Genomic DNA, 12,426 nt, shown 5'->3' with positions numbered 1-12,426 from the left:
GAACCGCAGCCTTCAATACCCAGGCATTGTCACCTAGTTATACCAGCAATTCAATAAGAACAAGGAATGAATACAGGAACAGACTAATGACCCCCGCGCTGAACGAACATAATTCGAAAAAATGTACAATGGCTCCCACTGCTAATTTTAAAATCTGTGGTAACTCTCAATATTGGTGTTGACGGTTGCTAGTTTTCTTGCGTACCAGCCGCATGACCTCGGTCTCATGCCTCCATCGTCTTCTAAGCCCTGAGAGCTCTAAGCCGCTGCTGCAAGGCGTCCTCTTCTTCAGCGGTGGGCTCGTTAGTCTGGGCAGGTGTAGGGTCAACCTTGGAGGGCTGAGCCGAGTTGAGCTCGGTATTGAGTTGGACGCCGGCATCGTCGGCAAGCTTGCCTAGCAGTTCGTGAACGGCGTCTTCTGATACCTGCTGCGATGTCGTTTGGGAGATGGCGTCTTGGTATATGCCATTGTTGACGGCGTATTCTTCGTTCTGCTGCTTGAATTGCTCAAGAGTTAAGAGGGTCTGTACGGGGTTCATGTTAGCAGCCGCCGTGGCTTTTTAGTCAGTGAAAGATGACGAAACCACATACCCGCTCGGGGTTCATATTCCTCTGGGCGGCATTCATAGTCCGTGAAGACTGTCCCATCATGTGTGTCATTCGGTTCATGCTGTTGTTGGCCTGGATCTGGGCAACGCTCAACTCGGCCATGTCGGCCATCTGATCCATCTGTTGTGCGAGTGCCTGCTTCGAGAGCAGCATCTTGGCCTTCTGGTAGGCCTTCGCGGTGTCGCCTTTCTTTAGTAGATCTTGGATTTGCTTCTTCAAGAGTGGATCTTGTTTGGCGGCTTTCTGGGCTTCACGGCGGGCTTGCTTCGCTTGGAACTGGAGGATAGGCTGGTGTCAGCGTTGATGTTCTCTGAAGACCACATGGAGAGAGAACGTACACGAGCTTGGAATTCGACTTGCATGTCGCGGGCAAGTTGCCGGTTCGACATGGTGAAAAGAGCGGACGGCGGAATCGGGAGTGAAAGGCTTCGTTACGGAATCGGGTATTGAAAGGTCGGAAGGCGACTCAAATGGCGATGGTGTACTTTAGGTGTGTACAGTAGGAGGGGCGAGGCTGCAGTCTGGAGTACCTATCATTACATAAGGAAGGTACCTACTATGTAGTATGAGTGATAAGTGAGTTGCTGAAGCACCGAAATAGGCACTATAGATACTGGCTGGATACTGGCTGGATACTGGCTGGATACTGGCTGGATACTGGCTGGATACTGGCTGGATACTGGCTGGATACTGGCTGGATACTGGCGGCAGCGCGTGCCCCTCCCCCAGCACCTACTGTCAATTAGTGCTGGATCTGGCCAGACATCAGTAGGCTCAACCCCACTAAATGACGCAACGTTCATCAGTCGAGAACCTTATCAGTTTCTCGTCAGTGTACTTCCCCAGCCACTCAGTGCATAGCCACATTTCAAGTGTGGCGCTTAGGTCAATTAGGTAGGTACCTGTTGAAGTATACTAGGTACTTCGTAGTCGTTTTATCTTCGTCTTATCTCCTCTCTTGGACACACTCATATACCTATATGGATTCACTAGGTATTGTTTGGCAACATGTGGCAAACCACGCCGTACGAGTCAAAATGATGTCTCATCAAAACCATAGACATACGCGTATTTATGGTGGTTGGTCTTGTGTTATATTTACTATATTAGGTATCTCATGGAAAGAACAGCACTTCATGGGCCAAAACCTGTTATAGAAAAATATAAAGAATTGTATGAGAAGTTGGAGCAGAGGAATATTCATTTATCCTTGGTGGTGCTCGTGGTACCGGGTATAATGTCCAGATATGACTCGGTAGAGCTGATGCTACTTTATGTTGTTTACCTACCTACTTTACCTCTTTCAAAACATCAATTAATTACTACTAACTCAAATTGCTGCAACTACTCTTTCAATGTGCTCAAGATGGCACTACGGCTTAAAGAATATGCTGGGTGATTTCGATAATACGGAAGATTTCTAGCACGGTGTTCACATGACACCTACCCAGGTGGAAACGCGGAACTTGTAACTATAGGTACAAGAGATATTCGTTGCGTTTCTTCACACAGTCGTCGCATCCTACATTGACTCTTGACAGGCTGTGGTCCTAGACGCGGCTTGAATCGAGTTTACCTCACGGATTACACGACGGATCAGGACAATGTCAGCCAACATTGTGGTTTTTAAGTCATCCAATATGGTACTGGTAGATGCATCGTTTCAGATTGCATATATTCGCTACAATGCCTTACTGTCTTGTCAACTGTACCTCTCGCTAGTCTAGCAAATAGCACACGAGAGTTCTTCGTAGTCGATCAAAGCGGTTGATTAACTTTGAAGGGTGCCAGTTGCTAATGACACCGGTCACTCAAGTAGTCATGGGAGCGAGCGTATGTGATGTAAGTAGGTAGTATCATGTTGCGAGAGATGACTTTTCTTATACGAGATGCCACACGCTGGTTTGAGGACTCGTCTATTACTTAATTAAGGCAGGCAGGCAGTGCTGACATGAAGTATTTGCGTACCTACTGTCAGAAATAGCCCCAAGCATTCCATCGCCGCCAACATACACTAGTGTAGCGAATCTCGGATTATCGAACGCTGGCCGTGCGCTCGAACGAGGGAATGGGAATGCGGCGGAATATGAAACAAGGGGTTGTTCGTGTGAGACCCATACTGAGCTCAATGTTTGACCTTGAAGGAGTCGACCTTGTGGGGTCGACACGGAGATTCCGGCGGCGGATTCTTAAGTACAGGAGTAGGTTTTCTACCTAAGTATACACTAGTAATCGATTGTTGTAGCAATGGTATTGTGCATGCTACTGTATGGCGTATCAACTTGGAAAAGAAGGAATCTCTTCCTCTGGAATCGAGGTGTCTGCACTTAGGTAGTATACTATTTCCCGCCACTAGGAGAGCAAAAGGTTTGGGTCGGGCTGTCGATCCGGGGAAACGACCTGGCCCGGCGGATAGACGGTCTCGGTAGGAGGGGGGATGATCTATTGTAGGGAGTTCCTCGGAAGCGAGTCTTTACATTGTATGTTCATGCAGTCAACGGCCAACATTCACATTACTGTAAGAATGCGTGCAGTGGGTCACAATGCAGTTCCTCTACAGCGTTATACCAATTCTGGGGTTATTCTTCGGATATACTGTAGGGTGGCGGGCCAAGATGAGAGATGTCAAAGGTCCGACGGGAATTTCGGGCCTTCCCTAACAATGTCTGGGCCATCGGAACTGAAAGTTTTCGCCTTTGCATGAGACTTTACGATGGAACCCACTCACTGTGAGTGTTCACGTTGTTATTTAATACTATCGAAGACAACGAGAGGCGAAACGACGACGCAAAAGGAATTAGACTCACGTCTCGTATTTCCATAAAACCTCCCTAAGAATTAAGGGAGGAGGCAGCTGAGTGAGACCTGTGATGATGGTAAGACGCATTAGTGTAGCTCATTTACCGATACACTAAGCTTGGGGAGGTTTGATGCATGCGGATTAACACTAATTGTTATATGGATAAAATCGGCAAACGGAATAATGACCGTAGATGTCATACTGCCTGTATAGATGGCTCCGGAACGGAAAATAGTCGATGCCTACCTGTACGGGCGTGTGGCTTCGATGCTCTGTTTGATTGGTCTGATAATGTTCCCTTGGAGTCTAACGTTAAGTAAAGTGTAAGAAGCAATCATGGAATTGTGGCTCATTTCTTGGTAGGCAGTAAACTCTGAGTATGCGTACACAGTAGGTAGGTAAGTGATAATTAGTAGGTATAACATTCCCAGATTGGAAGCTCTAAATTTTGATGATTACGAGAAGCTTCTATGCATCTACGCTTAGTAGATGCCTCGGTCCACCACTGGCCGCAGGTATGCACGTACTATTTACGAGTAGATTCAAGATAGGCAGTCCTCAGCACTGTAGACTAGAGCGCCACATTATGACCGAGATTCGCTCGTCTTCCAGCGCTCTGGATCACGCAATCACGATAGTGTTACTCAGGGGTCAAGGGTGGCTTACAGAGACAATATGTAATACATTATGCCAGTAATGGGCTGGTGTGTGCGAGTCAAGTAATAAATCAATGTGTCAGTCAGACCATGGTTCTCCAGTGAAGAAGAATACGGGTATTCTGAGCCAGTCTCGCGTCAATCGGAGGGATAGGCTATTCATCCGTCTAGGGAAGCAACGGGAGAGGACGGCAGCCCGGAGGGAACGGCGAAACGAGAGAATTGCCGGCCATTTTGGCATATCAACTCTTTTATGGCTTATTGGTGGGCGAGAGACGCGACTTCTTGGATGGCTTAGCCGCTAACGACAACACAGCAAGCGAGTACTGTAGTGTATGTAGGTACTATGTATGTAAGTAGGTAGTGACCTCAAGTTGGATGGAAGGCTGGTGTGAATGCATGAATCTATTATCCTTCCAATTCCCGGCCAGAAAAGCCTGGCGGCGGTAAATCCAGATGCAAGAGAGTGGCGGGTTGTTGGTCGATATCGTTTATTGTTTTTGAAGCCTCGACTATGCAGCACATTGCCCTGCCTCCCAACTGTAAGCTTACCTAGGTACCTACGTCTAGCGCAGGTAAGTACTAATTATAGCCATATTACCGTATACCTACTCTCTCGACCTTGGTTATCATACGCTAGGAATCTAGTTGGTAGTGTATGCCTCGTATCTTGGAAAGTACGGATACTGGATACTATTGGTAGACATTGCAGGCATTGCATCACACCAAGTGTGAGAGAGGCCTAATTTCTGCACCGAGAAAACCGGTAATATCGTGTTTCAACTGCCACGACCAAACGCGACGAGGGGTGGAAGTGCGGCAAACATCTCTCGCCTCGGATGCCGGCTCTAGAGTACATACCGCAGCACAGATGTCCCGGAGCTTGGGTTGCGGAGGGATAATCCGTTAATAATACATAATACACCATTGCATACGTACTTGACAACCAACCTGGAGAGTTACGTAGTCGAGTATTACACGTACCTATAGTAGTGTAGTAGTGTACGGTAGCATATCTAACCTAGGTAAGCAGATAGGAATATCTGCCTACAAATCTTGCTACACTGGCGAGATGGTTTAGCAACCTTGGAACTGTATTTAAGTAATGCGCGTACACTCGATAGGAATGGAGGTGCATGCGTTTTGACATACCTAGTACGTTTCGAGGCTTACGACGAAGATTCGGTCCAATTGCTCGTTCCGGGTTGGGGTGGGCTGGGCTGGGCTGGGCTGGGCTGTTGGTCGTCTTCTGACCGGCTGCAAAGGCGCTTTGATGCTGCGATGGTTGCTTTGCTTTGCTTTGCTTTGCTTTGCTTTGCCTTGCCGTATTGGCGGCGTATCGGCGTGTTGGCGTGTTAGACAATGTCTGCTACAACCGGGCCTACACTACCTACCTACTTATTTACATACTGCAGGACACACACTGCCAGCTCGGCTTCTTAAGAACCTAACCTTAGCCTACTGTAGCACCTACCTACCTGATACAATGATCGGATGTTCGGGGTCATCTCCCCATTGCCTGTAGGTACTTTACATGTAGGAATGCCTGCTGGACTCCTATGTATATACATAGGTAGAGAAGTGGCCCTCCAATAGAAAAGGCAACGCGGCCATTCCCCCTTTTAGAAAGACATTCCTCCTGATTCCGCCCCGCTCATCAGGGAAAGGCAGAGTTACTAGCTCCCTGCTGCGCTCCCTGGCCGGGAATGGGTCAATACTTGGCAAGGGGCCCCCACCCGCGCTGTCTCAGGCTGGCTGACATAAGGTGGCCCAGGGGTGTTGCCAAAGTGGCCACGTTGAGCATAAAGAAGTCGGGCCCCCCCTCGCAGGCCGACTCTTCACCACTCCCCATCACCGACAACAAAGGACACTCTGGCCTCAACCACCACCATCGTCGTCTGGTCTCCACCCTGGCCACTCACACGCCTCGCTACGACTCTCATGGGACACAGCCTCGGGAGAACAAGTGCAAATGGATCGAATGCCTTGACTCATAGCTCCTAGCTCCTTTGTTTGCAATGCCTAGGCAGCCATGAACCACATGGTATTTCATTTCATGTAGCGAGGACGTAGAACGCCATCTTTCGTCATTTCCACTATCATCACAATAGTCGATTGACCAATCCATCCTCCTACCTACCTACAATCACCAAAAAAGAAAACCAAAGCTGCTTGTCAAATCAATCTGGCAAGCTAGAAACAACATAATACCAAACACTCTATTATCTCCTCGGTTAACACTATAGCCAACATGGCTACCTGGGAAGATCAACAAGTCACCCAGTTAGCGACACAGGTCAAGTTCGAGGCTTCCCCTGCCGAGTCCTTCCTGTCGACCCCTGGTGGCGAACTGTACCCGTCTCTATTTGCCACATCTCAACTCAACACAATAGACCCCTCCGACAGCGTCATGACTCCCGAGTCCAACTGCGGCGATGAGAACATGTCTGATGCTGTCTCGCCGGCGCCGGTCGCGACGCCCGCAGCTACCCCAGCTGCCGAGGGCGAGAAGAAGCCCGTCAAGAAGCGGAAGTCCTGGGGCCAGGTCCTACCCGAACCCAAGACCAACCTTCCCCCAAGGAAACGAGCCAAGACGGAAGACGAGAAGGAGCAACGGCGCGTTGAGAGGGTTCTCCGGAACCGTCGTGCTGCCCAGTCCTCAAGGGAACGAAAGCGGCAGGAAGTGGAGGCCCTCGAGCAGCGCAACGCCGCTCTAGAGTCCGCCCTGCTCAACCAGCAAAAACAAAACCTGGCACTGATGGAGGAGCTGGCCAAACTACGGAGAGGCGCCGGCGTCGTTAGCCGAAGCTCGACGCCGCTTGATGCTTTCCAGCCCTCCCCCCTTACCCTCTCCCAGCCTCTCTTCCAACAGTCCGCCGATGGCGCTACACAACCTCATCCCGGTGTGATGGAAGACTTTATTCTCATGCCCTCTGAACAAGACGGGACTGTAGATGGCACTGTAAACCCAGCCTCCATCTCCCCCGAGCTCAACCCCATTGCCGATTCAGAAATGAAGACAGCATCAACTACTACTACAACCCAGACAGAAACCGTGACGGCTCCATCGACCGTGGCGACTACTTCCTCTGACGTGACACAACATCCAGCAGCGGTGTTGTGCGACCTGCAGTGTCCGTCAGTGGAAGCATCGCCATCGTGGCTGGCCAACGCGCAGACCTTACCCTTCCTGCAGCTACAAACGTTTCTGATGGCCTCTTCGGTGCTGATTTCAGCCTGTTGCCGGCCTCTGACATTGATCACTGGGGCCCTCAAGACCAACTTAGCCCTTCAGCCGACCCCGTCGGTTTTGAGTACAATCATTTGGCTAGTGACGCTACCCCCGAACTTCCGGAATTTGACATCAATCAGTTCCTCAGCGACGACGTCAGCGGCGCATCCGGCGCGACCGCGATCCACGACTCAGTCGTCCAAGATCCCGAGTCCACTTTCAGCTTCTTCGACTTTGAGAATCAAGTCTCTACAGAAACTTTTAACCAGCAGCCCCATCCTGGCGCGTCCACTAATGGATGCGACGATGGGGTTCTTGCGGTTGGTGTCTGAAAGACGTGATGATCGGGTCGACGAACTGGCAAATGGATCCCCGGGTATCAAGGGAGATCAGAGCCGAGGACCGCTGATGTGGCCAAAAGGCACCAGCTTACCGTCCCGCGAGGTACTGCTCACACTATTGTGGGCTCTTAGAGTCGAAGAACGAAAACTACTACGTTCCCAGGAGGCGAACAATGCCTCCTCGCCTAGTTCTCGATCCGGATCATTCGTCCTTCAGGGGAAGGCATCAACAAACCAAAATGTATTATGGGTGGGTGGTAAACGGAAGGGTGATAATACGGTTAGTAACGGTGGGAAGCGGGTCTGTCTTGGTTTATAACGGACGGGTCAAAAGGAATTCAGCATTGGCGTCTAGGATCGTTGGGTGACCAAACAATGGTACCGGCCTCCACAGGGTAGATAGATGCTGCCAGTGTAAAAAAATTAACAGTTATCGTTTGTCTCGTTCACACCCCGTCCCTACTATGTAATTGTGAAGAAATTGCGCCAGCGACAACATGTTGCCGCATTGCTAGCAGTGCTTTAAAAGCCTTTTGGCTGTGTACATACGACTCGCACGTTGTACCTGTTGTCTTGTAGGTATTCGAATAAGTCGCTGGCCATGCCGTAAGCACATAATCAGATTGCGTCTGAAAATGGAGATATGCTGCGACGGCGTCAACTCGGAGGTATTGCCGTGTAACTTGGGCCGGCATCCTGTGTCAAGAGAATCTGTTCTACAACCATATCAGAATGCAAATTTCTTGCTTGTATAATGCTTGAACGGTCCCAAACGAGCTGAATCTCTTAACTCGCTTGAGGTTTGGATTTGGGACGAAACGGCACGTTCTCTCTCACCACTGCTGCTAAAGCTTTGGGCGGTTGTTCTGCTATATTTAGACGGGGCTTGGCAAAGCAGGTTTCCCCTCCAATCTGGCTGCCTGGCATCCTTTTATGTCCAGAGCAATAGCGATCTGGGACTGTTAAAGTCTGCACCGTCACATATCGACTCTTTGCTCTTCGTTCGTCCCGGATACATCCCCCAATTGTCGAGAAAACGCGAGCTTGCGAGCTTCAAGTCGGATTCGATCCGACCTTGGCCCACCATGGCGCCCCTCAGTACTGAGCCGGACGAGATCCGCGTTGTGCTGAATATGGCACGACGAAAAGTCTTCTATGGCCTGGTATCTGAGATCACGGCATATATGCGATCGCAATTAGAATTACAGTCTCATGTAGGAAGCGCAGGCACTGGGAACGTCAACCCGCCACCATACTCAGCGCACGATACGCTCAGTGCGGGTAGTACAGCGTCTTACCCCGGCACTCAGCATGGAAGAAACCAGGAGACTGCCCCTGGACAATCCGTGCCATCGCCGCAAAGTCCGGCTCTGGTACGTCTCCGGAAGGCTGCGTTGCTGCATTTTGATTCCTGGCGCGCCGAAACGCTGAGCAAGCTCAAAGAAGTCGTGGCAAAAGCCGACGACCAAAAGATCATCGATGCGCGACGGAAGCGCACGGAAGCTCTATCTCTTAAGCCCAAAAAGGAGCCTGTGGGAGATAGTGAGGATCTACTTAGTTTCGATGCCGTGGCGTCCACCTCGCAATCACCACTGTCTGCTGGCTTGGGACATGGGAAAGACAGTAAAAGAGAGAAGGAGCTAGAGGCCTTCCAGAGCCTCTATCATCCGATCCCAACGCGGTTGACGACTATCCCGCTCCGTGACCGTGAGGAAGTGCTTAGCGCGACGTTGCTTCTCCTATTGTCTAGCGGGAATTACAGCGCCTACTCGCGCACGCTCATCTGCTACCTCGCGTCAGCACTCGAGATAACTCCCTCCACACTCAACGCGGAAGAGACGGCCATTGCCACGACCATGGTAGAAACAGCGCAGAAGGCTGATGCCGAAGCGAAGACGGGGATGTCCGCTGACACGGAAGCGCAGAAGCGGCGCGACGAAGGGCGTACGGGGCGGCTCTGGAAAGTCGGGCTCGCCTCTGTGGCCGGCGCTGCTATCATTGGCGTCACAGGCGGTCTGGCGGCCCCTGTCGTCGCAGCCACCGTAGGCGGTTTGATGAGTTCGGTCGGCCTAGGCGGACTTGCCGGGTTTCTCGGCATCTTCTGGATGAACGGGGCCCTCGTTGGTACACTCTTCGGCGCTTTTGGGGCTAAGATGACGGGCGAGATGGTGGACCGGTACGCGAAGGAGGTGGAAGACTTCAAATTCCTCCCGCTGAGCGCGGAGTGGGGACAGCGCTGGAAGCAGCAACAGAGCAGCGACGCCGAAACGCGCCGGCTGCGCGTCACCATCGGGATCAACGGGTGGCTCGAGACCGAAGACGACGTCACGAAGCCGTGGCGCGTGCTGGGCGACGAGTCCGAGGTGTTCGCTCTGCGGTATGAAATGAGCAGCCTCATGTCCCTCGGCGAGCAACTCCGTGCCCTCGTGGGTTCCGCGACGTGGAGCCTTGTGCGCGCCGAGATACTCAAGCGTACCGTTCTCGTGACCCTTCAGGGCGCCCTGTGGCCTATCCTGCTCCTCAACTCGGCCTCGAGTATCGATAACCCGTTCAGTCTGGCGCGGAACCGCTCTGAGAAAGCCGGACAGATCCTCGCCGACGCGCTGATCAATAAGGTGCAGGGTGAGCGCCCAGTGACGCTGATCGGCTACTCGCTCGGCGCGCGCGTGATCTACGCGTGCCTTCGTGTGTTGGCCGAGCGGAGGGCCTTTGGACTCGTGGATACAGTGGTTCTGATCGGGGCGCCGGTGCCATCTAATACGGGGCATTGGCAGATGATGCGCACCGTGGTAGCGGGCAAGCTTTTTAACGTGCATAGCGAGAATGACTACATCCTCGGTTTCTTGTACCGCGGCACGAGTCTGCAGTTGGGCATCGCGGGGCTGCAGTCCGTCGGGGCAGAGATCGAGGGTGTCGAGGATCTCGATCTCAGCGACGAGGTCCACGGCCATCTGCGGTACCCGGGCCTGATCGCGCAGATCCTGCATCGGTGCGGGTTCGCGAATGTCAAAGGGGGAGTCGCTGCTATCGAGAAGGAAAAGACGATCGAAGGGGGAATTGAAATGCGCGACAAAGATTATGCCGAGCTTGGGCATCTCATCGATATTGATGATGACGAAGCCGATAAGGGACCGCGACCACTGCTGCCACCGCGCCGGACGAAGCAGGATTTGGCGAACGAGAAGTTCGATCCGATCGTCAAGAGCATTCTGGAGCAGAAAAGCGACGCACGGACACTGGACCTGAAGCTTATGAGCAGAACTAGCAGTGACCCTAATCCGACAACGTCTACATCTTCTCGGCCCGCGCTGAACTTTCTCGCAGGCCCTTCGTCTCGGGGTGACTCTACGACTATGGGGACACGATCAGTCAGCTTTCCCCAACCAGGTCCTCCTGACCGATTCAATACTAGCCAGGACATGCGTAGCTCCAACGATAGTGACGAAGAATATGGTGAAGGACCCATCACCATGCTAGATGACGACGAGCTGAGCGAAGGCGAGCTTACGATGGTTGAGCCCTTAAGTATAGATGACGAACCTCTCAGATAGGAGAAAGTCGCCGACAACTCGGCGTCCATCATCATCTCAGAGTCGTACTCAAAATCCTCGCTTCTAGAAGTTGTCTCTATGCACTTACACTCAAAGTTGTTGATATTGAACGACTTGCCAATATATAGGCGCTTCCAAGTGGCTTTATACGATTATGAACGCCACAGCGTACCAGCTGTTCTTCTATAAATGGGAGCTTGATAACAGGAATCATCGCTTGTAAGATATTCCCCTGCGATTATTTCCAGCGAGTCGTCGAATACTGATTCAACGAAATACAGTGAAGCGGTGTAAACGACCCAGGAATCAACGACGGCTATCCATACTCTCATGGTGTAGCGGACACATTAAACAGGTATTGGGGCGTCCACCATAGGCAAGTGAAATAGCCGGCGCTGCGTCGCGCGTGCGCTGGGAATAGACCTTGAGATAGTCCCCGACTGATATCAATATATGCGATGACACTCTCCTTCAAAAGCCTTCAGAACTCACTAATTCCTGCCGCGCACGTCCCGGGGCCTTGTTGATGGAGACTGGATACGCCCGTTTGCTGCATGCACCTCTTCTCTCAAGTCGCGTACTTTCCACAGGGAAGTCCAATTGCAACTGATTACTCAGAAGCTAGACAACTAGGTTTCCGCACTACTATTGGCTTAGAGAGGCGGACTAGAAGTAGTAACATTGATGTACATTTATGTTGCGAGGTGTGAGAAGGTTGGTACAATGTGGCTTGTAGTCTATGAGGAGTGCTATCCAATACAGTACGGATGGCCTTGCGCACATTGCCCAGCTATTGCTATGAGTTGGCGAACTGAAGACAATACCTACATAGCACAGTAATTCAATCGCTGTTGTACAGAGATAATTCCTAGAGACCGTCTAATGGTATGTTGGTATGCTCGGCAACCTCTGGACCAACCTTGACAAGGCAGCGCTTGGCTGAATGCGCATTCTTCTTGTTGCCAAATCGTTATTATGCAATTGTAACGACACCAATCAATAGTTCTTTTCTGGACAGTGAGATATCATGGCCTCTATGGCACAGGGGTAATGCGTGTCACTCGTATGTAATTGTGCTTGCGAGTTAATGACAAGATCCGCGGTTCGATTCCGCGTGGAGGCATGGTCTTCGATTTTTGCCCTCTCCATAGCTACTCATTGGAATGAATGCCTTCTTTTTTACTCAATAAACGTGGTTATTATATTGCTATCTTCTGTCCAATTGTCAAAAGTGCCC

The 12,426-nt window shown here is 51.2% G+C and overlaps 3 protein-coding genes and 1 non-coding gene across 4 annotated transcripts; 3 read left to right on the top strand and 1 right to left on the bottom strand.

Moving 5' to 3' along the window:
• Positions 1-242: 242 nt before the first annotated feature.
• Positions 243-998, bottom strand: F5B22DRAFT_634034 (Snf7 family protein; the record flags this gene model as incomplete). The annotated part of the gene is made up of 3 exons (XM_047976924.1): positions 243-524; positions 592-885; positions 948-998. The coding sequence occupies 3 exons, from the start codon at positions 996-998 to the stop codon at positions 243-245; spliced, it is 627 nt and encodes a 208-aa protein (XP_047834106.1).
• A 5,191-nt stretch (positions 999-6,189) lies between these two features.
• F5B22DRAFT_458247 (uncharacterized protein) lies at positions 6,190-8,021 on the top strand. Its single transcript, XM_047972039.1, has one exon. The coding sequence runs from the start codon at positions 6,317-6,319 to the stop codon at positions 7,955-7,957; it is 1,641 nt and encodes a 546-aa protein (XP_047834105.1). The 5' UTR covers positions 6,190-6,316; the 3' UTR covers positions 7,958-8,021.
• A 507-nt stretch (positions 8,022-8,528) lies between these two features.
• Positions 8,529-11,664, top strand: F5B22DRAFT_458282 (DUF726-domain-containing protein). The gene is made up of 2 exons (XM_047972040.1): positions 8,529-11,408; positions 11,471-11,664. The coding sequence occupies exon 1, from the start codon at positions 8,724-8,726 to the stop codon at positions 11,187-11,189; it is 2,466 nt and encodes an 821-aa protein (XP_047834104.1). The 5' UTR covers positions 8,529-8,723; the 3' UTR covers positions 11,190-11,408; positions 11,471-11,664.
• Positions 11,665-12,219: 555 nt separating this feature from the next.
• Positions 12,220-12,312, top strand: F5B22DRAFT_t47. The gene has a single exon. It is a non-coding gene; the product is annotated as a tRNA-Thr (tRNA).
• The last annotated feature ends 114 nt before the right edge of the window (positions 12,313-12,426 follow it).

Source organism: Xylaria bambusicola (assembly GCF_022495145.1).
Source record: "Xylaria bambusicola strain CBS 139988 unplaced genomic scaffold F5B22scaffold_6, whole genome shotgun sequence".
NCBI lineage: Eukaryota > Fungi > Ascomycota > Sordariomycetes > Xylariales > Xylariaceae > Xylaria > Xylaria bambusicola.
The sequence above is the reverse complement of the archived record's forward strand: the minus strand, read 5'-3'. Positions and strand labels throughout refer to the sequence as shown.